General features: G+C 44.1%; 2 protein-coding genes across 3 annotated transcripts in view; both read right to left on the reverse strand.

Annotated features, from left to right (window-relative positions):
* Positions 1-389: 389 nt before the first annotated feature.
* CFAP20 (cilia and flagella associated protein 20) lies at positions 390-12633 on the reverse strand. The gene is made up of 6 exons (XM_060000810.1): positions 12316-12633; positions 3649-3728; positions 2823-2934; positions 1796-1984; positions 1329-1439; positions 390-817 (listed from the first exon to the last, which is right to left on the reverse strand). The coding sequence occupies exons 1-6, from the start codon at positions 12397-12399 to the stop codon at positions 812-814; spliced, it is 582 nt and encodes a 193-aa protein (XP_059856793.1). The 5' UTR covers positions 12400-12633; the 3' UTR covers positions 390-811.
* A 9000-nt stretch (positions 12634-21633) lies between these two features.
* Positions 21634-27877, reverse strand: part of CSNK2A2 (casein kinase 2 alpha 2) — a 38657-nt gene continuing 32413 nt past the window's right edge. Inside the window, exons 11-12 of one of the 2 annotated variants that reach the window (XM_060000237.1) lie at positions 27727-27820; positions 21634-22058 (exon numbers count right to left, since the gene is read on the reverse strand). In XM_060000237.1, the coding sequence (XP_059856220.1) occupies positions 27744-27820 (77 nt within the window). In that variant the 3' untranslated portion in view covers positions 21634-22058; positions 27727-27743. Of the gene's footprint in view, positions 22059-23558; positions 27821-27877 lie in introns of those variants that run through there. The other variant, XM_060000236.1, reaches the window with a different exon arrangement.

Below are 27877 nucleotides of genomic sequence, written 5' to 3' on the forward strand. Positions count from 1 at the left end.
AGCTCAAATTGGGAGATGGTGATCTGTTCCAATGCTGAGGAACACTAGATGTGCTGATTGTCACAAAAGGGCAAGTGAGGCTCCAACAAGACACCTTCCTAAGGTGTTTAAGAGCAATCTGGAATATATGCTGTTTTGTCTAAAGCTCCACTTGGGACCCACCCCTCAGTAAGATGATTCCACTGGTGATACACTATTCAGTTTCTTTCCATTTAGTTTCTCTTGGAAGTTGTTCCAAATCAATTTCTATAGATGTCTTGTTCTTCAAGTGCTTATTGTAAGCTATTTCACAGCATGAATGTATGGGATGTTCTTTGGAAAGAGTTCTATTTTCATACCATAAAGAAAGAGAAATGTCACCATTAAAAAAGACACAAACTAAGAACAAATTTACAAACCAAGAATATAACATTTTATTCATTTCTGGATTATGAGTATTACACAGCATATACATATATTTAGATAATATATAAAACAAAGAACAAACCATAGGAAGAAATATTGGTCTGAAATTGCCTTTACGGGACATCTTTAATTCTGTAAGTTCATGGTAAATGTATCTCCCCACACACCGAGGCAGGCAGCAAGATAAACTCTGGCATTCATGTATCAAAGGACAGCTTATCCCCCACTGTACTTACAATGCACGGCACGGTCACTGGTAGCCACAACCAGGGACGCCAAGGAGTAGGTAAAAGAACTGCAGCACAGTGAACTAATATAAATATTTGTTTTTTGCATTGTCCTCCAGATAGTTTCCTTTTTAAACTAAGAGTCACATCCAGGGTCTATCCCTTGAGTGGCATTCCAGTTATTGCTGAAGGGGAAAGAAAAAAAAAATAGAACAAAGGCATCAGTTTAAGTTATTAGAAAACAGACGGTCAGTGCCACAGACCCCCCACCTCTAGTGACACTCAAGGGGATGCTGGACTGTGGGGAGATGCATATGTGTCACCAGTGGGCAGGCATGTAAGCACCCATCATCGTGTCAGAGGGGACAGATCGGCTGATAGTAATTTGGGGCTGATGAAGAGGTTCAGATGGAGATATTCTGCAAGGAAGGCCTGGGAGCAGGAAGCAGCAGGATGCCCCCCAGGAGAGACGGTATCACTTCATGGAGGTGAGACAGCAATAACAGAGCATTTCATGGGATCATTCCTGATTCAGTGCTGGTGGTGGAAGACCTAAGATCTTATGATGTAAAAGTCCTCCCTACTCCATGTCAACACAGAGAGGCTCTGCAGCTGAACTTGTAGAACAGAGCACTTTCCAGGGACACAGCTTCTACAACTCACTGTCTGGCCTTCCTCTGAGGAAAGCTGGCTTACCTTTGCCTTATTCTGAACTGGGAGATACAGTTTGAACTCTGCTGGCAGTTCGTCTTCGGAGTAGAGTCTGTCTGAGAAGTAAACCCGTCGGATGCGACAGTTTGCATGGATCTGTGGATGCAAGACTTAAAATAAGTCTCAAACTATGATTGTCTTTCCTCTTTTCCTGATGTTCCTTGAGCCCCCCGCATGGTGCCATCAAAGCTTCACCTCTGTGGCATCTCCTCAGCGTGGCTTAGGGGTAGATTTTGACAAGAGGGAGATTTTACTTGCTGTATTCTCCCACTGTATCTGAGCAGATTCCTGAGAAGGTCCTGGGCCTCTCTGAGGTGAAAGCCCCCTGGACAGTGACTTGGGAACTTTAGCCAGAAACCCACACTGTTCTGTCACCTGGGTCACAAGCCAGTAACAAACAGAGCCTAGACCCCTCTCCCATTTGGGGCTCCATCTGGAAAAGGAGCCAGTACCTGCACCCTGAGGGTCTCAATGTAATTTGTGCCATATGCCCGCCGAGTGAAGTCTGACAGGTTGAACTGAATCTGGTTCCAGCCGTCATCCAGCCGCATGGGCATGGTACAGATGAAGGGTTTGACCCTGGTGGTGCTCTGGTAGTTACTTGCCCGAAACCGCCGACGCACATTCTTGTCATCTAGTACCTATGAAATATAGAGAAGAATCACATTAACTCCATCTTGCAAGAAGCAAACAACCTTGATAAGACGAGGACTTGAAACTCCCACAGCCTGGCTTCCCAAGGCTGAGACCCAAGGGAGAATAAACAAACCAGATATAGGTCACACTGGATGCAGACGGCCCGGAAGTAGCTAGTTTATCTTGTCTGTTGCCAAGACAACACCAGCTGCTTATGACATATGACACATGCATCAGGCCCCCAGACCATAGCATGATTCCATAAACATTCTTCCCTTTGAAAAATTAAAAAAGCTAGACTTGAGACCAACAATAGCTCAGTATTAAATAGTAACTTCCCAAATGGACACTACTCTAACCTTCAAGCTTTGAACTCTTGTAGTTATTGATTAGATTTTCTAGATGCTTACTGCTTCTTTTAAAACTTGGCATTAAACTTTGATTGATAATACCAAAATAATAATGCCATAATAATAATGCCATAATAATAATGGTTGCGGGCTTCCCTGGTGGCGCAGCGGTAGAGAGTCCGCCTGCCGATGCAGGGGACACGGGTTTGTGCCCCGGTCCGGGAAGATCCCACATGCCGCGGAGCGGCTGGGCCCGTGAGCCATGGCCGCTTAGCCTGCGCGTCCGGAGCCTGTGCTCCGCAACGGGAGAGGCCACAACAGTGAGGCCCGCGTACCACAAAAAAAAAAGGTTGCATCAAGTGTACAGCAGAGGCAGAAAAGAATACATACAAAAGGATAAAGATACTTTCCTGCGGCCACTTTTCTCCTATAAATTGACAGGACATCTCTTTGGTATAGCCAAGAGTGTAGAGATTCATGTGCACATACTTACCTGTACTTCAAAGGTAAAATATTTCTTCAGGTTTTTGATAATCATGACAAGGAAGGGAAGTTTAATTCCCAATGTTTTCTTTGGGTCTGCAGGACATGTGATATATGTGGTGCTGTAGAAAGAGGAAACACCAATAAACACACTACTTGCCTTTTCCTTTGTGGTATGCACAGCAATAACACTCAGTCCAAGAGGATAAATTGGAAGGCAGATCTAAAAGATCCAGATATGTCATCCAATGATCCCTCAACCCTTAAGTTAAGCTAATGTGTTAAAAAAAAGTGCTGGACTCTGAAACAAAAGTTTAACATAGCACTAGACATCAACAATAAAATATCTGAGAAACAAAGCCAGACCAGTGGATCTGCAAGTTCTTCCAGTGAAAAAAGATTTAATTCTGGTCTAAGAAACTATCAAATGATAGAAAACCAAAACTAAGACCATTGTAACACTGAAAACTACCCTGGCCATCCACTGGATGATTACTGTAAACCCATACCTCCACATAAACACATCTGGGTTAAGTATTAATAACTAAGACTTATACGGCACTGACTAAGTGCTAAGCAGGTTTTAAGTGTTTTATACACATTCACTTACTTAATCTTCACAATAATTCTACAAGGAAGATGTACTGTCATTATCCCTACTTCACAGGTGAGGAAACTAAAGCCTGGGGGATTAAATAACTTGCCCAAGGTGAGCTCTAAGTAGCAAAGCTGGATTCACACCAGGCAGTCTGACTCTGCAGTCCATGCTATTAACCTCTATGAATGTACTACCTCCTGGCATTCCATGTCTCTGGGAGAACAGAGTGGCAACCTACCTGACATTTGTTCCTTCAATCTCTAGCACCAGGGACTGGATGTCATTATCGGTGATTCTTTTGATGTGGCCATTCCGTACCTACAAGGGATGAAATTAAACTGGTTAGTACTGAAATATCGACAAATAACTCTGTTAAGATTTTGAAGGCTGAATGGGACTATTTAAAGCAGCGGTCTCCAACCTCTTTGGCACCAGGGACCGGTTGTGTGGAAGACAGTTTTTCCACGGACCGGGGTTGGGGGTGGGGTGGGATATGGTGGTTCAGGCGATAATGCCAGCGATGCAGAGCCACAGATGAAGCTACCCCGGCTCGCCTGCCGCTTACCTCCTGCTGTGCGGCCCGGTTCCAAACAGGCAGCGGACCAGTACCGGTCCGCAGCCCAGGGGTTGGACACTCCTGATTTAAAGAAAACCACAGTAGCCCAAAGGGCATAACACAGAAGTTTGTGACACGATATGTGAAAGTAAGCCATGCTATTACCTCTGTACAGGGCCCAATCAACCACCACAGGAGTTGCAGGCAATTTGGCAATCTATAAATCAGGACAAATTTCTTCCCAAAGAAATCAACTCAATTTAGATCCAGCTAACGTTTACCAAGCATCTACTATACACTAGGAACATTGCTAACAACAACGAGCTCAGTCCTAACAACAACAACAAAAATCACAAGGTCGTTGGTGTTGCTTCCACTTTACAGACGTGGACACTGACACTCAGGGAGTGCAGACGACAGACCCTAAGTAAGAGGGGCAGGATTAACGCCAGGCTTTCCACTGCCCTACACTGCCTCACATAGTTCTCTGGCCAGAAAGGTCAAGTGCTGAGTGTCACTGAGAGGGAGGGTAGCAACCAAAAACCGAACGTATTACTACCCCAGGTTTACTCCTACTTCATGCTTCCTTATCTTCTTTTCCCTAAGTTTCTACTTTTTCAGGTATGAATTCGAGTCCCATCTGTGCCACACACAGAAGTCTTCTTTAGCGTTTTCAGCCTACACTGACCTCTCTTCTCTCTGATTCATTTTTCTTGCTCATGTAGCCTAGACTACATAATTTAGCACTTCATCCTACATTGTTTTGCATTGTTTGCTGCATATGTAGGGGGAATATGATGGAGAGGAATCAATATTCGATACGGATTCCTCCTCTCAAAACATATTTAGGAAAGCACAATTATCTTCAAGCATTACATCCAAGCACCTTATATGGACAGAGCAGAGACATGCAAAGGCACTTCTGAGACAGGGCTGGACTGTTAGGGCTGAATGTATTAACACATGAAAAAGATCAACCAGGTTTAGAACCTGATGCATCAGAATGACAAGCATGTGGTCTTTTACTACGTATAGTGAAAACGGCTGCCTGTGCTGTCATATTCAACAACTCATCATGTGGCTTTCCATGAGACTTGCATATGGGGAGAGAATACAGCGTTGAGTCTGATAGTTGTATTGTTCAACACAATTATTAATAACATGGCATTCTGTCTTTAGACATCAGTCTCTGTGTGCTCTGTTCCTGTTAATTTGATCCACTTGTGGTGTGCTTGGTATTCCCCAGGTAACATCTGATATCACTGCCCATCTTTTTCTGCCAGATGCAACTGAGTCTTGTCTCCTCAAAAAAGTATAAGCTGAAGAGTAAGGACCAAGTATTAAACATCATTTATATGTTCTATAGTGCTTAGTACTCTGCTAGGCATAAACTAAGCATTCAAATATTTGCTGACTTCTGGAATCTGTCATCCTAAGAGTTGGCACATATGAAGAGATTCAAGGAGGATTTTTCAAAAATTCCTGGATAACATATCCACCGTGGGCTATTATGGGAAGCCAGAGATCCTAAGGTATATCACAATGCTAGTGAGGTTACTAGCATAAAGAATGCCTTCCCACAAATCATCCTTTGGTACCCATTGTCAGAGACAGAATGCTGAGTGGATGGGCCCCAGATCTCTGCCAGTGTAGCACTTCTGGATTCTCAAGTCACAAACATCATATTGAAGTGCTTCTCAAACAAAGCTGGCGACATCCAATGCCCTCCTGCTTTGAATTCTGGGCCTCTTTCCAAGGGAGATTAAAAGCACAAAGACTTGGATCACAAAGACTTGTAGCACATGCCAACACTGCCCACCTCATTCCTCATATAAATGCTCCCAAAGTGGCAATATTCCTCCTCTATTTGCTAGCCCACAGCTGCTGTGGAAAATCAGGCAGACTTCTTGGTAAAGGAGGAATTCATAAAGAAATTTTTCCATATAGTATGTTGCAGGCACACTGATAAGAGCTGACAGTATTCCAACAAGATGCAAATACTAATTATATAACATACCACTAATTATTCTCTATAACTTCATTCTTTCTTAAAAAGGTACCGAATGCAACAAACCAAACAGATGGTTAAATTGAAAGGATTAAGTAATTAGGGTCCAAAGACTACTATTGTTAAAAGGCAACACGTTGCAATTTAGCCAACATTGTAAGTGGGACCTCAGATCTTACATCCTGGAAGGTCTCTCTGACTACAGTCACGGGAAGCCTCCCTCAGCTCCAGAAAACCCAGCCAGGTTTCACAGGGAGGAAATGTTAGGACGTTTGCCTTCTGCCCATCTCAAAGTTTATAGCACTCCAGTAAATGTGACTACTCAGGTCTTTACAGAAGAAAACAATGCCTTACACTGCACACAGAAGCCAACAGACTAAAAGCCAAAACAGACTATGTGTATTCTTACACTTCTGTCCCAGGGGCAAACTAACTTTCAGTTGGACTGTCAGTAACTTCTTAAGAGAAATTCCTTTCACAACACATAAACTACCACACGCACAAGCTTAATTCTTACAAAATTAATTAACATAGCCCATAAAACACGAGAACCCAGAGGGGGAAAAGGCAGCTTTTTCGAAGGAATGCCCAACAGTCTCTCTAGAGTTTTAACCTGCTTAGTGGCGAGAACAGTCTAAATAGAGCTTTGCCCAAGGAGAAAGTTCAGTCCTCAAAGAAAAGTATTCTCATATCACAAGCTGCCAGAGCTTTAAAATCAAATTAAGGTGATTTCTTAGTGAATTATGATTTTTCTTCTTTATTAAGTTCAAAGGGCTGTAAATACAAATTCACTGGAAGAAGAGTGGAGTGGGGCCAGGGGTGCAATTAACCAGAGATATGGGTGGGAAACGTCCCCAAACTTCTCTCTAGGCTCTAAAACTACGATCAAAGGAGAAAGAGAGGTGGACAATTTGGGGCAAGGCCTCCCAACCACTCTGGCAATCTGGCTGTCACTGCCTTAAGTTGTAAAGGTCTTCCAGGAAGCAAGCCCCTCCCCAGTCCAGCTTCTGACAAACATGTATAACAAGACACATGGACTCAGAAAGTATCAACTTCCTTTCCTTAGCTTCTTCCAGTTCAGAGGCCACTAGGCAGGCCTGGCTTTGAAATGAAGATAAAATGAACTGGTCAGCATTTATTGCACCTGGTGGAAGTAGGTTTTATTTTACTTCCCTCTCTAAATTAGAAAGTGCCTATTGTTTTTGACTTGCTAATTTTTTTATTTCATGACACATTCCTGTAGTGTGGCCTATGAGTGTTTTTTTCCTCCAAAATAATGATAATAAATAAAGCCAATCTTACATTTTTTAATTTCATGATCTCCTCCCCTCCCCCACCCCCGGGCCCCAACTATGAGGTGGAGGTACCTTAGAAGCTTCAGAACCCAGGCTACTGGCAATTAACAATCAGAATGGTTCTCAGCCTCTGCAGGCACCAAGAAGGGAAACTTCAAGCCCTTTTTTGCAATCACTCTCCCAGGCTTTCCATGGTTGCTGGGACAACTAATAAAGAACACTGATTTTTTTTCCCCCAATGTAAGCCCCAGGGAGGAGAGTCAAAGCTGAGCAGGGGAAAATACTACTGGGATAGGGAGGAAGCTGGCCAATGCTCTATATTTCGTCAAGTGCTTTAAAAATAACACGAGTTGTATCCGTTCCCCACTCCCACCTTTCTTTTTTGTGGCTCCACCCACTTATCCTGGCAGACAGCTGAGCCCTCAGCCATCTGGCATCCTAGTCTTAATGACACATGTTCCAATTTACATTAAGCCTTTAGAGCTGTCCATTTCAGCAGGAAAGTTTCTGCCCTGAGCTAGGGGCTGGGCTCTAAGTCAGAAAACAGGCAGAGGGAGACCTCTGTGGGGAGAGCTGGGCATAGCTCTGTCTCAAGCGCTCGGCCTTGTAGGCTCCAGTGGATTAAAGGCTTCTCTTCCTTTGCGGCACGTAACAGGGACTATCCAAACAGCAGACAGGCAACTTTGGACATTTACAAACAACCGTTCAGTTAAAGTAAGGACAATTATATGTATTGCTAACCAGTCTCTTCCTAAGAATGCCTTGAAAGGGCAAGTGTAACTAAAACCCAGGCCTTTGCCCAATTATAGTAAAAGATATTTTTTGGAAAAATGAATAACATCCTCAGATTGACCCAGGGATAATCTGAAAAAAATAGTTTTAGTACTTTCATGTCCAAATGCTCTCAATTCTACTACTAGAAATTTAACATGTACCGACAAGGTTTGCTAATTAAAAGTTAGGGTGTGGGAACTTTTTTTCTGGAGAGAGACTTTGTTCATTTTTAAAATTAGGAACTGGGAATGGGAATCTAGTATTTTCCAGCAACAGCCACAAAAACTCTGGTTCTAATATTTCGTTTGGGAATGGGGAGGATCAGCAGCAGAGAAAGACAAGGTGAGCAGAAAGAAAGAGAAGCTTGTATGAGTTAACAATCTCATGTAGTAGATTTTTAGGGTATTACCAGTAAAGTCTGAAAGTTACATGTTTTACACAGGCATAAGTGGGAAAAGAACCTCCTGGTATTTTCTTTACAAACCGGAAGTAATGTTTACATTAAACATAAAAAGTCCTTTAATAATGTAGTATTTGCTGATCCCAGAAGTTAAGGGAGCATTAAGAAATCCCTAATTTCTGCTAAACTCTTGGTTTGAAAAATTACAAAGGTCTCTATCAGGAAGCTTACCGTCCAGCCAGGAATACAGATCTTGAGAAGCTAATTTCAAGTATGATGAGAAGGAAGTAGAGGTTCTATAAGTGGATATAAATTAACTTAACCTGAGGAGGTACCTTTGAGCTGAGACCTAGAGACTAATGAAGAGGGGGTAGGAGTGGGTCCCAGGAGAGGGGCTGGCAAGTACAAAAGCCTAAAGCAGGAGAGAACAGACTTCTTTCAGTTCAGTAGGAGGTCAATACTAGAAGGGGGATCCTGTGGGACGTCAGCCTGGAGAACTAGTTAAGCAGGTACCAGACCACAGTCTGTGTGGCCTTACAGCCATGTTAAAGTTTTGGATTGGGAAAGCCATGGTACACTGACTAAATTATTCTCATTTCAGAAGTCTGGAGTTACTGTACTTCCTATTCCCAGGCATCTGAATATTGGGCTCAGTTATAAATTTTTCACTTACTCTTGAGCAAATGCCCCAGTTCCCTGCCCTATTTAATAATGTGTGCCATAACTGTTGCTAAGCATTTATATACATCTTCATTTAATCTCCATAACCATGATAAGGAGGTGGATTACAAGATGAGAGAACTGAGTAGTTGAGTACTTGCTCAAGGTTACACTGCACAGGACATATGACAGAGCCAGGACACAAATCCAAGGTGTCTGACCACACTCTGGCACTGGAGTTTCAAGGTAAGATACTATTCTTCCCCCTAAGGAACCTGTAGTCTAGTGGGAGATATACAATAAATAGGCAACTGCCATTCAGCGTGATATAGAGCGCCACAGGAGCACACAGGAGACATAAACATTATTTCATTGGGAACTTAAGTTAAGCTGAGATTTGAAGATGAGATGGGGGGAAGGGCTGAGAACTTCAGAGTGTCAGATAAATGCAGGTATTGCAAATGTAGCCACACCCCCAAAATGAATTTGCAAATTAACTATTATGAATATGGCATTCACTCCTCATATTCATAAGGAGACACAGAGCCTAAATGAAGCCAAACCTAAGTTTTCAAAGACTGCTCTTCACCGTAAACAAATAACAGAAATTCTCTCTCCATAAACTCAGGAAGGAGAATAGTAAAGTTTTGTGAAATCAAAATATGTAACAACTAAAAACAGGCACTTATAGCCAATATGTACCTACTAGCAGAGGGCAGGGTCATTTCTAGATAAATGTGGACAGTCCTTCCCTCCCTCCACCAAACTTTGCCCTTATTACAACTTTGCCTTATTCGGAATCATGGGAGTGGGGAAAATGTCTTCTCTTCCCTAACTTTGTATCTCCCCAAATCTATACAATGCCTGTCACTTTGCTGTTGCTCAATAAATCTTTGATAAGAATATCAGTTCCCAGTGTCTCCCCTTCTAGACTGGATTCCCAACACTTTCTGAGGACTTTATAATACAGCTGAGTAAAGGAACACATACACCAAAGCCTATGGATCTGGCCCCAAACTTTCCTTTCTTCCTCCCTTTCCTTCTCTTGCCTCAAGGGGGAAAAGTTCACAGATAAACACTTTTCAATCTAGTCTAAATAAGAAGAGTAGAAACATATAATTTATTTTTACTATTATGAGAATTTTGCTTAAAATGAGTGTTCCTCTAAAGGTTTTCTTTGCCAAAATGTCTGCTTAATTTACTCCACGTAACCCTGCCAGTCGATCTTCTAACAATGTTTTCACACAGGTTTATGTTATTAGGGTACCATCCGACCTCTAGTGGCGTTGTTAAGGGACACAGTGCACCATGGTTACTCTGCTTTTATATTCCGTGTGCAAACATGTTGACTACTCAAAAAGCTGCATTTGAAAAATAAAACACACTACAAAAGATCAAGCCCAGAAGGGTTAAAATGGGGCAACTCTGATAAAAGTTTCACCTGATAGAAATGCTGAGGCCTCTCTACCACTGGAATTCTTTGTGTTGGTAAGTTCTCTGACCTGCTCTGAAAACCTCTCCTCCTAGATCAAGCCCCATTCTCTATATCAATTGCCTCATATTGACACTTTGGTTACAATCCCAAATTCAACTGGCATACAATCCACTCTCTCCTTGCCTTTGGACAGTCCAAAATTAAGTCAAGCCACAGCTGAGAAGCCATCATCTTTACAAAGTTCCCAGGTACACTCATTCCGGCTTCTCTTTGTAGAGGTACAATTTTGGAGTTTAAAGTGTTTTTTATTCCAATGTGAACAAAACCATGGAACTGAAAAACTCAGTAAAATGTAGGAAAACAGTTAAGGAACTGCTCTCTTGGGTAATAAGTAACTCTTGGCATTAGCTCTAGTTTGTGGACAGAATCACTGTGAAAGAGGAGAGCTGGTCAGATTTCTCACACATGCATAAGGCCAAACTCATTACATTCAGATCTTTCAACTATCTTATAAAAATGACATTGTGAACACACCATTCCCAAAGCTGCTCTCAGAAAGCAGAATTCCCTAGTGGCAACAGGCAGAAGGCTGTCCATGTTCTCTCCTAATCTCTATGTGGCCCCAAACCTTCATCTGTGGATAAGGGAAGACAGGGAATTGTTCTGAGATGATATCCAAAATTCTTGGCCTCATTACCAATGAACTGCTTATTTAGATTATCCTACATTCTTCTCTATAAAAACAGCATTCAACATACCACCTCTCTCCATTGTCCCCGAAGGAGTGCAGTACTAAGGTTATACCCTAAATCACCTGTCTTCCAATGTACAGTGCTTTATATTAACTTATATTCAAAAAAGGTACGGATGACTGGGAATTTGCATGAGAAAGGAAATATCAAAGTAATTAAATGCAGACCAACTCATAGATTGCTAGGCACACATGCCCCCAATCAACATCTCCAAAAAGTGGACAGGGTCACCATCTCCCAGAGTCAGTGAAAGTTATCATCTAGTGGATGCCTGAATAAAGATGATGAGGCTTGTACCTGGCGTTCAGCTTGTTAACCCAGACAACACTTTATCACCATTTTGCAACCTCTCTGATGGAGATCAGCCACTGAAGGCAGAGTACAGACCCCAAGTCACAGTGAGTGTGGAGCAGGTGCCAAAGGCCACCGAATTCCGGCTTGGCTGGGATCAGTGGGAGGAAGGGAGCAAATGAATGAAACCCAAACATAACTGAGTTCTGGCTGTGCCTCTATAAGGGGGCCTGGAACAAAGGCTCTGTGTCTAGTGCCCAGCACAGTGCCTGGCACAACACAGGATATCAGTAAATATTTGTGAAATCAGTGAACAGCGGTTCCTTTCATCTGCGCGTTCCATTCCACAGCGGTTCCTTTCATCTGCGCGTTCCCGAAGCAACCTCACGTGAGTTTACGCTTTTCATGCCGTGAGACGTGCACTATCGACCCCACATATAGATGCGGAAACCGAGGCTGAGGAACCGACTGGCCCAGTCAAGTCTGCCGCGAGGGGCAACTGTCCTAACCACACTACTGCCGCAGGACACTTAAACCCCAGGCACGCCCACCCCACAATGCAGCCCCCGCGGCCTACACGACGCCCCCACCTCGCGCCTCAGTCACGCCAGGCTGGGGACAGGAGACAGCAGAGACCGCCCGGCCTCCCCCAGGCGCCAGTTCGACACAACTACCCGCTACCCCGGGCCCAGCCCCGGGCCCCCGCCCCGCCGCCGCCGCCCCCAGCCCCTGACCTTTTTGTCCCAGATTTGCAGGGGCTTGCTGCCAATGCTGTAGAGGATAGAAAGGAAGCCGCTCTGGAACGTGTTCTTGAACATCTCGCCCGCGGCCTTCTCCTCAGCCGCGCCGAAGACGACCTAAATATTGGCACCAAGTGGCGAAGGGAAAACAGGGAGCTGGCCCTAGTCCGAAGAAAGGACGCTGCACTCCTGACCTCCCGCTCGGTAGCCACAGACAGCTGGACTTGGACACGCGACGCTGCGTCCGTGAACTTCAGCTCCCATAAAAACTAAGCCACCTCAACACGGAAACCACAGCAACTGCCGCCCGCACCGTTCTCCCCTCCTTAAATGGAGGCGGTGGCCGCCCGCCGCCTGTGATGGATCCCTCCGCCCCCTGAGAGCGCTGAGCCCAATCCCGCCACAGGGCTCACAGACTTCCTGTTCCTTCCGCTTAAGCCCCGCCCTAGTTCCGCCTCCTCGTGAAAAGAACTCCTTTGCCAAGGGACTATTTTTCCATCGTGGTCCCATAGCCGCTTTTAGAAAGCGGAAGGAGACAGGATTATAGAATATGTCGTTAGAAGCTACGTAGTGTCATGGAAACCTGGCGGGGGGTGGGGTCAAAGCGCGTGAAGGCCAGGCCTCGCCCCCTAAGGGGCTAGGAGGAGTTACAAAGGCAAAAGAAAAGTGAGGAGAGGCACGGAAGGTGGCTCGGAGAAGCTTACCTGGTGTCCTGAGAATGACAAATAAATACTTGTTGGCCGAGTACTGGATAAGGTTAAAGCAGCTAACCAGTATTGCGCACTAACTGTGCTAAATGCCTTATAGGCATCTGCTTTAATTATTGACAGGATCGTTATGTTATGAATACTCCACATAACTTGTGGGATGAAGTCAAAGCAATACTTGGAGGAAAATTTATCGCCTTAAATGCATGATTAGAAAACAAGGCCTGAACATTAGGATAAAAGCAGAAATTAATGCAATTAAAATAAAGTTGAGGGCTTCCCTGGTGGCGCAGTGGTTGAGAGTCCGCCTGCTGATGCAGGGGACACAGGTTCATGCCCCGGTCCGGGAAGATCCCACATGCCGCGGAGCGGCTGGGCCTGTGAGCCATGGACGCTGAGCCTGCGCGTCCCGAGCCTGTGCTCCGCAACGGGAGAGGCCACAACAGCGAGAGGCCAGCGTACCGCAAAAAAAAAAAAGTTGAGTTGGTTGAGTTGGATCAACAGCTGTTTTTTTTTTTAAATCAATTAATTCTTAGAATTTTTAAAAATAAATTTATTTTTATTTTTGGCTGAGTTGGGTCTTCATTGCTTCTCACGGGCTTTCTCTAGTTGCGGCAAGCAGGGGCTAATCTTCTTCGTCCCGGTGCACGGACTTCTGCTTGTGGTGGCTTCTCCTGTTGTGGAGCACAGGCTGTAGGTGCACAGGCTCACTAGCTGTGGCACATGGGCTCAGTAGTTGTGGCTCATAGGCTCTAGAGCGCAGGCTCAGTAGTTGTGGCACACAGTCTTAGTTGCTCCGTGGCAATGTGGGATCTTCCCAGACCAGGGCTCGAACCCATGTCTCCTGTGTTGGCAGGCAGATTCCTAACCACTGCGCCACCAGGGAAGCCCTAGAACATTTTTAAAAAGACATAAAATAAGCTATGGTATTTCAAGTGTGGAAGAAATCCCAAATGTTGGAAACCAGTCACTCACTGAGCACTTACCTGGATATTACTCTGTGTTCAGGCCTGTGTTGGGTATTGTGGCTGACAGAAAAGGAGTTTGCAGCTAACTTCACTGTAACAACTAATGTCATCATTGTAATAACTAATAATTCCTAACATCAATTGAGCATTTATTTTGTGTCAGGCATATAATAGAGTGCCTTAGCCTTTATTAAATCATTTAATCCTCATGGCAATGCCGTGAACAGTCCAACCAGAATTTCCAGACAGAAGGAAAAATATGGATCTTATTACAGCAGAAAGTCAAAAATGTTTATACAAAGCTGTTATTTTTGGATGATTTCTGAGGACTCTGTATAATTCAGGTCAGTGAACAATTTATCCCTTAAGGTTATTAAATTTTTCAAAATATCCTAGGGGGAAACACAATTACTGTACATTAGATTTTCATGTGCACCTGAGTCTATTGCAGGATTTTTTAATTCTGCTCTCTTGAACGCAGACAACACCAAATGCTGGTTAGAATGTGGAACAACAGGAACAGGAATTCATTGCTGACGGGAATGCAAATTGTACAGTCACTTTGGAAGACAGCTTGGAGATTTATTACAAAACTAAATATACTCTTATAGGATTCAGCAACGCCACTCCTTGGTATTTACCCAAAGGAGTTGAAAACTTATGTCCATATCAACACCAGTACACAGATGTTTATAGCGGATTTAGTCAAAGTTGCCAAAACTTGTAAGTGACCAAGACATCCTTCAGTAGGTGAACAGCTAAATAAACTGGTACACCCAGACAGTGGAATATTATTCAGCACTAAAAAAGAAAATGAGCTATCGAGCCATGAAAAGACATGGAGGAAACTTAAATGCTTGTTACTAAGTGAGAGAAGCCAATACAAAAAGGCTACATACTGTATGATTTCTACTATATGACATTCTAGAAAAGGCATGGAGTCAATAAAAAGATCAGTGCTTTCCAGGGGTAGGGGGGTGGGGAACGATGAATAGAGCACAGAGGATTTTTAGGGCAGTGAAAACATTCTGTATGATACTATAATGATGGATACATGTCACTATACATTTGTCCAAATCCATGGAATGTAAAACACAAAGAGTGAACTCTAATATAAACTATGGACTTTGGGTGATTATTATGTGTCAGTGTAGGCTCATTAATTATAACAAATGTACCACTCTAGTGGGGGATGTTGATAATGGGGGCCATGCCTGTGTGGGGGCAGGAAATATATAGAAAATGTGTACCTTCCCCTCAATTTTACTGTGAACCTAAAACTGCTCCAAAAATAAGGTCTTAATTTAAAAACAACAACCTTAGAAATATCTTCAAGACCTTGAGGTAGACAAAGATTTCTTAAATAGGACACAAAATGTACTAACATAAAAGAAAATATTGATAAATTGAATGTCATTAAAATTTTAAAAGTCTGTTAATTAAAAGACAAGATTAAGAAAGTGAAAAGGCATACCACAATCTGGGAGGATGTATGTGCAATACATACACCAGACAAAAAAAAATCTTTTATCCAGAATATATAAAGAACTCCCACAAATTAATAAGAAAAAGACAGAAAACCCAATTTTGAAAAACAAAAGAAAATATTCAAATGACCAATAAGCATATGGAAAGATGCTCACCATATCTTGTCATCAGGAAAATGCAAATTTAAATCATGAGACACTGCTGTAGATCAACCAGAATGGCTAAAATTAAAAGGACTGACAATACCCGCTGATAGGGAGGATGTGGAGCAACTGGAACATTCATACCTTTTTTTAAAAAAATAAATTTATTTAATTAATTAATTTATTTCTGGCTGTGTTGGGTCTTTGTTGCTGCACGTGGGCTTCCTCTGGTTGCTGCAAGCAGAGGTTACTCTTCGTTGCAGTGCGTGGGCTTCTCATTGCAGTGGCTTCTCTTGTTGTGGAGCAGGGGCTCTAGGCACGCGGACTTCAATTGTTGCGGCATGCAGTCTCAGTAGTTGTGGTGTGTAGGCTCAGTAGTTGTGGCGCACGGGCTTAGTCGCTCCGTGGCATGTGGTATCTTCCCGGACCAGGGATCGAACCCGTGTCCCCTGCATTGGCAGGCGGATCCTCAACCACTGCACCACCAGGGAAGCCAACATTCATACCTTCTTGATGGAAGTATAAACTGGTTCAGCCACTTTGGAAAACTATTTGATAATGTCTACTGAATCTAGACATATATATACTCTGTGAGTGAGAAATTCTAATGCTGGGTACCAAACAGAAATGCTTGCTTATGTCCATAAAAGACATGTACAGAAATGTTCTTAGCAATGTCATTTATAATAGCCCTAAACTAGAAACAACTCAAATGTCCATCAACAATAGATGGGGACTTTCCGAGTGGTGCAGTGGTTAAGAATCCACCTGCCAATGCAGGGGACACGGGTTCGACCCCTGGTCTGGGAAGATCCCACAGGCTGCAGAGCAACTAAGCCCGTGCGCCACAACTACTGAGCCTATGCTCTACAGCCCACGAGCCACAACTACTGAAGCCTGCGCACTCTAGGGCCGGCGTGCTGCAACTACTGAGCCTGCGTGCTGCAACTACAGAAGCCTGAGCGCCTAGAGCCCATGCTCCGCAACAAGAGAAGCCACTGCACTGCAACGAAGAATAGCCCCTGCGTGACACAACTAGAGAGAGCCCGCGCACAAAGACCCAATGCAGCCAAAAAAAAAAAAAAAGAAGGGGCTTAGTTTGTTAACCTACAGTTTGGGTAGAACCATTGCAGAAGCAGCAAGGAATTCTGTGCCCGGCCCAGAATCTCTGACCATGAACGAATCACAGTCCTGAGTTTAGATAGAATATCTCACCTTGGTGGGATAAGTGTCAGAATACACACAGAGACTATGGGAAGTGAATCAAATTCATAGTATCAGTAATCCATGTCAAACAGAGGAATAAGTTTGATTATTGTGATATTTTGTTATTTAAGATATTTGAAATAGTTAACTCATTTAGAGGATTAGAGGATATGGTACTTTGAATTTAATTTGAAATGCTTAAAGGAATTTGAAATTAGGTCTGCAATTTTAGTTTTAAAATGCTAAGAAAATTTAACTAAGTTTGTAAACAACGTTTGATTGATTAAATCTATGAGTTTAGACTTCGATATGTTAGTATTTGAATGCTTAGGAAGATTTCAGCAGATTTTAGGCCTTTCATATTAGCTATTGGAAGTGTTTGTGCAAATCAGACCGATTAAATACGTGGTTTACTTTGAAATTGTCTAAGGAAACTAGATTTAGTATGTGAGCAATGTTTATGGTTTAACCCATTAAGTTTTGAATTAATTGAGTATCAAAGATTAACCAAAATAAATGTTCAAATTTACATACAAAACCAACCAGTTTGTAGTTATAACAAGATTTGTAGCCACAAAACAAAATAGGTTTTTAAACATACAGCTTTTTCCTTTTTTTTATATAAATAAATTTATTTATTTATTCATTTATGGCTGCTTTGGGTCTTCGTTGCTGCGTGCAGGTTTTCTCTAGTTGCAGTGAGTGGGGGCTACTCTTTGTTGCGGTGCATGGGTTTCTCAATGCGGTGGCTTCTCGTTGCAGAGCACGGGCTCTAGGCACACAGGCCAAGTAGTTGTGGCTCAAGGGCTTAGTTGGTCCATGGCATGTGGGATCTTCCTGGACCAGTGCTCGAAGCCGTGTCCCCTGCATTGGCAGGCAGATTCTTAACCACTGTGCCACCAGGGAAATCCCAAAATGTACAGCTTTAATAACTAAGATATTATATAAAACACCCAGAACTCCAAGAATCCCTTTTAGAGCACGAAAGCCCTGGTTACTTGCTAAAATCCAGTGGACAGCATCTGTTTATGTCAGTCTGAGACCAGAAACTCCAAGCACCTGGCCACTAAAGGACACAAGGGCCTTGCCACACACTGTAAGGCAGAGATTATTCTTCACCCCTCCCTGCTGATGGAAATGGGGAGATATAGGAATGAGGTGAGGGGTTGTGCCTAGAGAATCACCCCTTATCTGGGAGCAAAGATGGAAGACTGCCCAAATGACTGGGGTGCTCAGCTAGCAGATGGAGGACTGCTGAATCCCAGCTCAGTGGTTATATCCAAAGACATCGTTAAAAGAGCCAGTGGCAGGCAGATGAAGCTCCTGCTAATCTGAGAGTGAAGTTCAAAGGGGACTGTGTTGGGACCCTGCATGTTATTGTTATTTTTTTAAATTTATTTTTAAACTTAAATACAGGAAAATGTACTCTTTTTGGTATAGTTTTTTTTTATATAAATTTATTTATTTATTATTTATTTTTGGCTGTGTTGGGTCTTCGTTGATGCACTCCGGCTTTCTATAGTTGCAGCGAGCAGGGGCTACTCTTTGCCGCGGTGTGAGGGCTTCTCATTGCGGTGGCTTCTCTTGTTGCAGAGCACGGGCTCTAGGCGCTTGGGCTTCAGTAGTTGTGGCACTCAGGCTCAGTAGTTGTGGCTCGCGGGCTCTAGAGTGCAGCATCAGTAGTTGTAGCGCACGGGCTTAGTTGCTCTGCAGCATGTGGGATCTTCCCAGACCAGGGCTCGAACCCGTGTTCCCTACATTGGCAGGCGGATTCTTAACCACTGCGCCACTAGGGAAGTCCCTTTGGTATAGTTTTGAGAAAGGTACCAAGTCATATAACCATTGCCACATTTAGGATACAGAACAGCTCCATCACCCCCAAATTCCCTTATGCTATCCCTTTGTAGTCAAACCCCCCACCCCCCAACCTTAACCCTTGACACCTACGGGTCTGTTCTCCATCCCCACAGCTTTGCCTTTTCCTGAATGTCATATAAATAGAATCATCCAGCCTTTTGAGACTGGCTTCTTCATTTAGCACAATGTACTTGAGATGCACGTTATTTTAAAAGTCTGTAGAATATTCTGCAAAGAGTTGCTCATCCATTCCAACACCCAGACCATTCAGGCCAGGGATATTTTAAAACATTTACCAGCCCTCTGCATGGTTACTTTTGAAGGCATCCCCATAGCATTTCAAACATTAAAAGGCAGCCATTTTTCATATTTAAGATAACTTTTTTTCCCTGTAATTTTTTTGGAATTCTCAGTTCACAGGATCGGAGAGACATTTACTTACATTTATTAAATTTTTATTTTGCAACTTTCTTATGTTAGATCCAACACCCTTTTTTCAAGTCTCAAATATTCTGTAGGTCCCTGGAAAGCTCATAGACCTTGGACACCATGCCCCAAGTGCCTGTCAGAGCCCCACAAGAATTCCATAGCTAAAGGCATCATGGTGCCAACCTACACCAGTGAGAGAAAGCAATGGAAGACTACTTTCTCTGAATTTCAACAATGCCCTTGCTAAAAAAAGGAAAAAAGAAAAAAAGCATATGGCACAGTAATTCTTTTTTTGAAAAGATTTTATCTCACAAACATACAGACTGTGTAAGAATGTATGTGCAAATTTGTTCATTGCAACAATACTGGTAAGCATCTATCCATAAGGGATTGCTTCAACTGTGGTACATTACACAATGGAATGCTATACAGCCATGAAAAGGGGTGTGAGGTAGATCTATACATGATAACAGTAAAATTTTCCCAACTAAGTGAAAGCACAAGTTGCAGAAAAAGAATGTAAAATCTGACTACCTGTCAAATAAAAATCATTATAATTTTAAAATGTTAGTAAATGCATAGAAAATAGTCGAAAAATACATGCCAAATTTAACTGTGGTTTCCTCCAAGGCAGGGAAGAGTTTTTGGATGTGTGGGTATGTGGTTAGGGTGAGGCTGTCATTATTTACTTTTATGTAACATTTGAATTTTTTGCCATGAACATATATATTACTTTGGTAATCAAGAAAAGTCAATAAATATTACTTTAGACAATCCCAATACAAGCAGGACTACTGAAAGATGTGATTGATGTTCTGAATTTCCAAGCACGTTGTGGATGAGCTTCAGACTGTGCTTGGTTTAGTGGGTTCCTTGTCTCCTTCTCTCAAGGCCAAAACAACCTAAGCAAAAACTCTTCCTTCACCTTCTACCTACAACTGAGCACTCTCCTACCCAACAATTATCATCCACAAAACCCAAGTTTATCTTGGTTGAGAGGTTTTTGGAAAATAAGACTTTCCCACTGGTTGAGAAGGGAAATTGGATAAAGCTAGCGTTTCAGTTCTGCATGGCATCTGAAGAACTCCCAAGCCAATCGACCGTGTACGTGCTCTGAAGAGACCCTCCCTGTCGGGGAAGGCCCTCGAACGCCAGTGGGTCAACATGGTGATAACATGCTATGTAGATTAACACACACATATGAAGTACCACGTTCCTAAGAGTTTCAGGGACATGCTCATTAAAACAAGGTATTGAGATGCTGTCTCAGACACGTGGGAGACCAAAAGAAGTTTACAGAGCCTTGGGTCAAAAAGGGCCTCATGAGAGAGACCGCTTGAGAATATGAGGCCGGTGATGGAGCTGGAAAGGACCAAGTCCATACGTTCGGTGTCCTGTCACCTAGTTGGGGGCCTGCGGGCCCTCACTCGCTGGTGTCTGGGGGCAGGCACAGTCTTGAGCTCCCACACCTGAGGAATGGCTTGGATACAACAGGAGCTGGTCCAAGGGACACTGACGCCATGGTGGCCCTGAGGGACCTCTTTGCTTTCCCCCTATAATTGCTTCAAAAACTGTGAGCGTCCACACCTGGGTTCCCATAGTCACCTGTTCAGGACAAGCAGCAGAGAAGACAGGAGAAGGGATGTTGGGCAGACCAGTGGCTTTTGTGGAGAACTAGCGGGTGCCCCGTCTAGCTGCCCAGGTGTCGGGTCTGCCCACCGCTTCTGCTTTACAGGCGGTGGGAGGACGCAGGCCTCAGCCAGACACAAGGCTGGGCAGCCACCAGGTTGTTGCTTTCACCTCCCCGTGGCACAGCTGTCCTGGGAGAGGACTGAGGGTGCCAGAGAATCTCATTTGTAAAACAGGTTTCGTTTTCTCACTTAACAGACACACCTGGTGCTTCTATTCCACCTTCTTTCACCTGTGAGTGGGCTGCTTCTCCTCCCATTCACGGGAGCTTCGGGATAATCTGAACCCCAGACCCAACCCCTTCCCCTGCCTCGGGGCAGCAGACTCAACCAGCCTCCAAGGTAAGATGCTTTTTCGGAAGGGGGCGTGGCGGGGTGGTGAGCAGTATTGGGAGGTGGAATGGAACACGGTGATGCGCAAAGGGAAAGCGAAGAATGGGCTAAGGCAGCTTCCTGAGTTCACTAGAGGTGACATTTACCTACCACGTAAATGTCTGGTTGACTCACCTGCTTTGGAAGGAGGGGTCCAGGGAGACGGACGCGTTCAAGGCGAGGCCGAGGCCTGGCTTTCCTGGCTCGCCAAGTCTTCTGGAATCACCTGGGGTCCCCCACTGCCAGGACTGGTTTCACATACCTCTTCAACTTCTCATCTCTGTCAAGAGCATGCTGGAAATGGCCCTCCTCACCTCTGGGACTGGCCCTCTTCCCTCTGGCTAGAACCTGGCTCAAATGCCCTTCTCTCTCTCTGTCCTCTGTGGCCACAGGTCTTGTTTAATGGCCCCTTCCGCACTGAAAACTCTCCATACATTTCTTTTAAAACCTTTTATTCAATAATATATACTTTTAAAATTATAATATGTAACCGCCCATCATGCCATATACGCCCCGTGCTCCCACTGGAGTCTGTGGTCAGGTAGTTAACATGGTCTGCTGGAAAAAACAGGCGGCCACGGGGACGAGCCAGGGGCGCGGGGGAGCAACAGTAACCACCATTTCGCATACCCTTCACATTTCCCATGCTTTCTGGGTCAGGAGGAAGTCAACAGGAAGCCAAAGGCGTGTGAACCTTTTACATTCAGAAGTGAGGTTTGATATACGGTGGTGGGCTGCCCTTCGGTTGGTCTAGTTCGTGCTCGCCAAACCTGCCACCGTTTTGTGTCTGCTCACGGAACGTGATCTCTCTACACACGTTAAGACGTTTGATTTGGTTCTTGTTCTGCTTATGGAAAAGTGGGAGGAACCGCAACAGACCTGGGGAGAGAGATGGGAGGAGGGGAAAGATGGCATTAATCATTCTGACCCGGAGTGAGGACAGGCCTCCACTGGCATGTGGCTCCCTTCTCTTGGGGAGCACTGGGAATGGTATACAAGCCTGACTTTCCCACGGCACTTCGTGGAAAACCAAGTAAGAACTGACCGGTTTCAGGTTTCAAATAGCACCCTTTTTCTTCCTCTTCTGATCACCACTCACAGAGGCAGTCTTGGTCCCAGCCTTACTGTGACCGAGTCCCTCCCCTTTTCTCGGGTCCAGGACGCTAATCTAGAAGCACCAAAGCCTCTTGTCTATTCTGTGTAAGCCAAGCTACAGGTTCAGCAGCCCAGCTCCAGATACCCATCAGACCTGAACCAACTTACTTATGTCTTGGGACCAAGAATCAGATGACTGTATTTACAGAGGGAAAGGGCCCAGTTCACTAATAAAGAGCAAAAATGGAGCTCAAATATTTTTAACTCCACCCTGGAAGGAGCTGTCTGGCATGGCCTGAAAACCTCGTTCCTCCTTCCATGTCCAGCACAGCGGAGTGGGTTGTGAGATTCCAGCAGAACTCTAGAAGCAGCAGCTCAGAACGGTGCCACAGCAGGGTACCGAGAGAAAGGACAATGTATCTGGGAAGCTGTCACACAGAAACATTTCATGACCCAAACTTTCTTTGGGTACGGGAAGGGTTCTACACTTAGTATTTGAGAAAGGCTGCATGGTACGTAAGGTTAGAAATGACTCTTCAGCAGATGATTTTCAAGCATCCCACTCCACAGAGGGATCAGTGAGAAGCAAGCGCACTGATGAAAGACTCCACCATCTGCCAAACAATGGCGTGTGCCCACTTGTGTTGCAAGAAATGGGGCTGGGGAGAGGTTTTCATAAGTGCAGAACACGCTCCCACAAGGTAAAGTTGTGCAATGAAATGGTCAATCCCAAGCAGGATTGGCAGGTTCTGAGTGACACAGTTCAGAAGCAAGTACCAAGAAACAATCCCCACACCACCCTAGTCCCACCACTTCTGCTAAAGTCAAGTCTTCACACCAAGGTGATTAACTGCAACCACCCGCCCACACAACTTCACAGTTCAAGGTTTATTCCTCCTCTCCCCCAAGAGACAGGAAATACAAGTTTAAGGTCCTCATAGCGGTGGCTTGTCTCCCACTTGGGAAGGCTGGTGATTCTCAACATGCTGGTGATTATCAACATTTTTATTTATGAAAACAGGATTTAACATGGCATTTTTCTTTCCTCTAAAGGGCAGCAGCACATAAATCATACATCAGTCATCCAGTGATACAAAGAGGTGGTCAATTGTGTCTGAAGTAGTCATTAGTAAAGGATCACAACCCAGGCAGTGTTGCTTTTCTGCAAACAGAAGAAAATAGTCGGCTCCATGTTTCTTGAAGACTTATCCAAGCTTTCCACTGGGTGTCAAGATTTCTGTCCCAACCTCTTAGTCACCATTTACAGCAAGAAAAGCCAGCAAGTGAAAAACTGTTAATTTATTGATTCAATGAATTTTTTTTAAAAAAAAACAATCCCCAATACATGCAGTTCAGGATTAAGTATCACATTTGTAGCACATTGTTGATTCTCTACACAAAAGTATGCATCCCCTGTATAATCCCATAACATCACTTCCCCCTGCCTCTACAATACCTGGTTGCGGTCATTTTCACTGACACATCCACATAGCTCCAAAGCATATGTTATTACTGGTTTTCTTAAGCCAGATGTTTCCTCGCCACCTCCCCTCCCCTCATCCCCACCCTGGGGTTAGTTTTAATGGCAAGATGTCACTCAGTCTTAGATTTATTAAGCTCACTGACAAACTTTGGCTTCTTGTGTGCTCATATGGACCCTGCTTTTGCTTTCGGGTTTGTATCTCAATGGCCTTGACTCTGATCAGTTACTATCCACTCCTGTTAATTTGTAGGAGGGAAGATTGCTTTTTCCTGTGAGTGCTCATGCAGTAACACAGGTTCCTAAACGAATCATTAATCTGAACTGGCATTAAAGGAGACTGTCAACGGGGCTCTCTCAGATCCATTTCAATGCATATGTAAAAATTCTTCCAATTGTTTGTGTCCCAAAATAATTTTGCTTCCATCCTCATCAAAGCAGCACCTGGGAGAAGCTAAGTCATTTCCCTGAGTAGACGCAGACTGAGATCCACGGCCATGGGCTGGCTCTCTCTGGGACTCAGCATCTGCCTCAAGAGCACCACCTTGCAGTCCCACTGGAACCAATCCTGGGGGCGTTCCAGAACTCAGGGCACGTTCCAGAACTTGAACTTTGTGCTCCCTTGCTTTCTTCCCTCAAGAAGTCATGTTCCCCCACCTCAAGATCTACCTTTCAACTGTTTTTACTGATTCCCTTTCTTCTTTTAACAGCCCCCTCTCCTGTCCTCTCTCCCTGCCCCCAAGGATTATAAGCTCTTCCATCTCCTCTAATCAATCAGTTGGAAAGCACCTTCCTTCTTTGCAAGGGAATACATATGCTTTGAGCCTCGTGAGTACCAATGTGCTGGAGAATGCCTGTGAGGAGACCCAGCAGAGTGACTGATGTTCACGTGCCTCACAGAACTGGCTCTGGCACTCCTCTAAGTGGTAAGATGACCCGGGAATGCTTGGTCTGCGTTATACACTCATTGGCTTCTCCCACCTGGTCACTTACCACGGGGCTAGGATAGGACAGGGGCAGGCCAGATGATAGGATCACGGGGAGAGTGAACTGCAAGCAAACCTGATGAAAATATTCGCACTTCATCAGTTCTGCTCTCGCCATGGGATTTCTCAGCTGAAGCAAAACCTTGCAGTTATGTTCACCTGTGGCCAATAACCTCTGATACACCAATCTGTATTTGGCACGGGAACCTTCCGTTCTCACCATACTGGGTCTATGTTCTTGAACACAGGCAGTACCTGAGATGACAGTGTAACACTACCCTGTTCCCCACATTTTTTTGCTTTTCTTTAGGAAATAATAGGTCCTTATCATAGGCACTTTTAACCTGTTACAAGGTAATGAAGCAAACAAAATGTCTAATGAAAATTACTGAGATGAATTTAAGAAATAATATGCTAACCGAAAAGGAAATTGGGTGGGTAAATCTACCACAGCTTTGTCTAAATATAAGATTAGACTCACTCACACACACGCACGCTCTCATCCCTCTTTTGGAACTCTCCAAGACTGCCTCCTAACCCAGGTAAATACTCTAAAATCTCAGGGGAGCTAGGTCCATCTGGACACAAAATGGTTTTGGAGATAGGTAAAAGAGGAAAGGTCTGGACGAGACTCAGTTCAGTTTGGGAAAGAACCACCCACAGTCAGTCAGCCAGAAGTTGGGTGTCAAGAACAGACTCAGAAAGGAGCATTTTAAACTCAGTTATTCTATATGTCTAAGGCATGAAGAGAGGTAAAAAGTATAGGTGGTGGAAAAGTAAACTGTACACATAAAATGGAAGAATTACTCCTTTGCCAAGCTGCAGTCACAGAACCCAAGGACAGGCAGGTGAGCTGTTTTTGCACCTACTACATCATGACCAGAGGAGAGACAGAAGTCAGTCACCTGACTCTTCTCCAGCTGCTTTTACTGCCTCTGGGGAGACCCAAGAGAAAGAAACGGGGTTACTACTTCACCAAGACCCTCCAGTAGGCTTCCTCTGCCTGGTCCAGACCGGCAATTTAAAAAAAAAAAAAAAAAAAAAAGAAGGGTGGGGGGAGGGAATGGGTGACAAAGGAGGAAATGGGTGGGGCAGGAAAGACACACAGTGGCACATCTCCCTGATAAATAATAACCAACAGTTCGGTGTTGCCTAGAAGGGCACATTAGAAGGCTTTTGATAATCCCAAACACTGAGTTTTGCTGCCTGACATATCAATATAGGTTCACTCAAGAGCTCCTGTCTTGTTTTTGATTTTCAGGTAGAACAAATGTATACATTAATATACAGAATGTGCAATGAAGGCAGGTAGCATTGGTATGAGAACCTTAACTGAATGCATTTCCTGGCTTTGGGATCTTGTTTTATTTGAAGTTCCCACTGACCAAACAACAAAAATAGAATCTACATTTAGAGATAGGACCCGCTACCAATACCAATACGATTTTATTGGGATATGGAATGTAAACAGATGTTTTCAAACACCCTAACCTTATAAAAATGTACGGCATTATTAAATAGTAATAAAGGAGTCCTGAAGTGTGATGTGGTGGTAGACACCTTGAGCTCCAGCCTAGTGTGAGAGGTCCCCACAGCTGTAGCACGGCCCTGCAGCTGGGGTCAGGGGACTGCTTGCAAACCATGTTGATGACAAGTCCCCAGAGTGATATCAGCTCTATTTTTTTAAATTTTCTTAAACAAAATATAGCTTCCTTTGCTAACGTGAAGGCTAGCACAATGGATCCCAAGCTTTGATACTTGCCCCAGCAGCTCCACTCCTTTCCCCAAGCCCCTTGTATGCTACTCTCTCCGGTCGCTCGGGTTATCGGTGGGTGGCCCTGCCCACACAACTCCAGTCCCTGCACGTGAGAAAGACTTCTCTCTGCCAACACATTCATGTATTACCTATCAGAGCTTAAAAACGCAGATTACCCTGATTACAGAGGGAAACTGTTTCTCATGGGGATAAAAAGGGGTAAAGCATGGGAGGGGAGTACTTGTTTTTATCTCACCCAATCCGTCTTTCCTGAATAAATTCTAATAAGGATGCTTTTCTTTCTCCCTCCCTGACCTCCCTGAAGACTGACTTTCCAGCTTTAGTTATGGTTGTGAACAAAAAGTCTTTGTTTCAGAGACGTGCGTTAAAATAGGTGCACACACAGGGATGTGCTGGGAAATGAAGTTTTCCTTAAGAGGCTGGAAAAAAAAGCTACATAAAAAAATAGCAACAAGATTTTATGGTTAGGCAGATCAACGAAGGTTACACTGAGCTCCAAGTTATGCACTTAGCATCCAACTCTTGATGAGACAGATGGACCTGTCCATGGCATCGGAAGGTTTAAAGTGATGCCTCCTGACATCAAAGGGGACTCCTGTGAGAGTGACTGCAGTTTGCTCCCAAATGAATCACTTAGAAGAAAACTGCAGGGATGAGGTACATTTCCCAGAGAGCTCATGTCATTAAAAAAAAAAAAATACATAAAACATGAATTTGTAAAAGAGCTTAGAAAAAAAATACTGTCACTGTTTTAGTATCTCCTTTTCGTGAATGAGGCTGGTGTGTCACTATAGACTGCTGACATTTTGCTAAAACTTGAGCCTGAATCTCACCAAAGGAAACCCAGACCACAGTGGAATAGATAGGAAGTCAGATATTCAGAGCTTGTTGACTTGAACAGGTTAATTCAACAGTGGTCTCCTGTTAAATAAAGGTAAATGTACAACAACTCCGAGTCTCTCATCTCCCATGCATTCCAAAGGGAAAGTCCCCTCAGATACCCAACTATGTGCATCGTCAGGCTGCCAAACAGCAGTTCCCTGTAGACTAGTGCTGGGGAGTTTCTTTCTTTTTGACAGACTTTTAGGTCTTTACTCTTCTTTGCGTTTAGAAGGAATGGCTAGAATTTCTTTTTATCACACTGTAGTTTTCCTTCAAGGTTTGTGTTTGGTTGGTTGGTTTTATTGGCAAGCATCAATGCCGCATTACCCGTCGCTTTCCAGTCTTCATCGGGCCGCCGTGAGACCACTGGAAAGTACAGCATTATCTGCACAAGGCTGGGACTGCTCCTTCACCACGGGGTCTGCAAGGAAACAGGAGGACAGTCAGCAGAGGCAGGGCTGGCCAGTGCCAGGGGAGA

Source organism: Delphinus delphis, chromosome 20 (genome assembly GCF_949987515.2).
Source record: "Delphinus delphis chromosome 20, mDelDel1.2, whole genome shotgun sequence".
NCBI classification, from domain to species: Eukaryota; Metazoa; Chordata; class Mammalia; order Artiodactyla; family Delphinidae; genus Delphinus; species Delphinus delphis.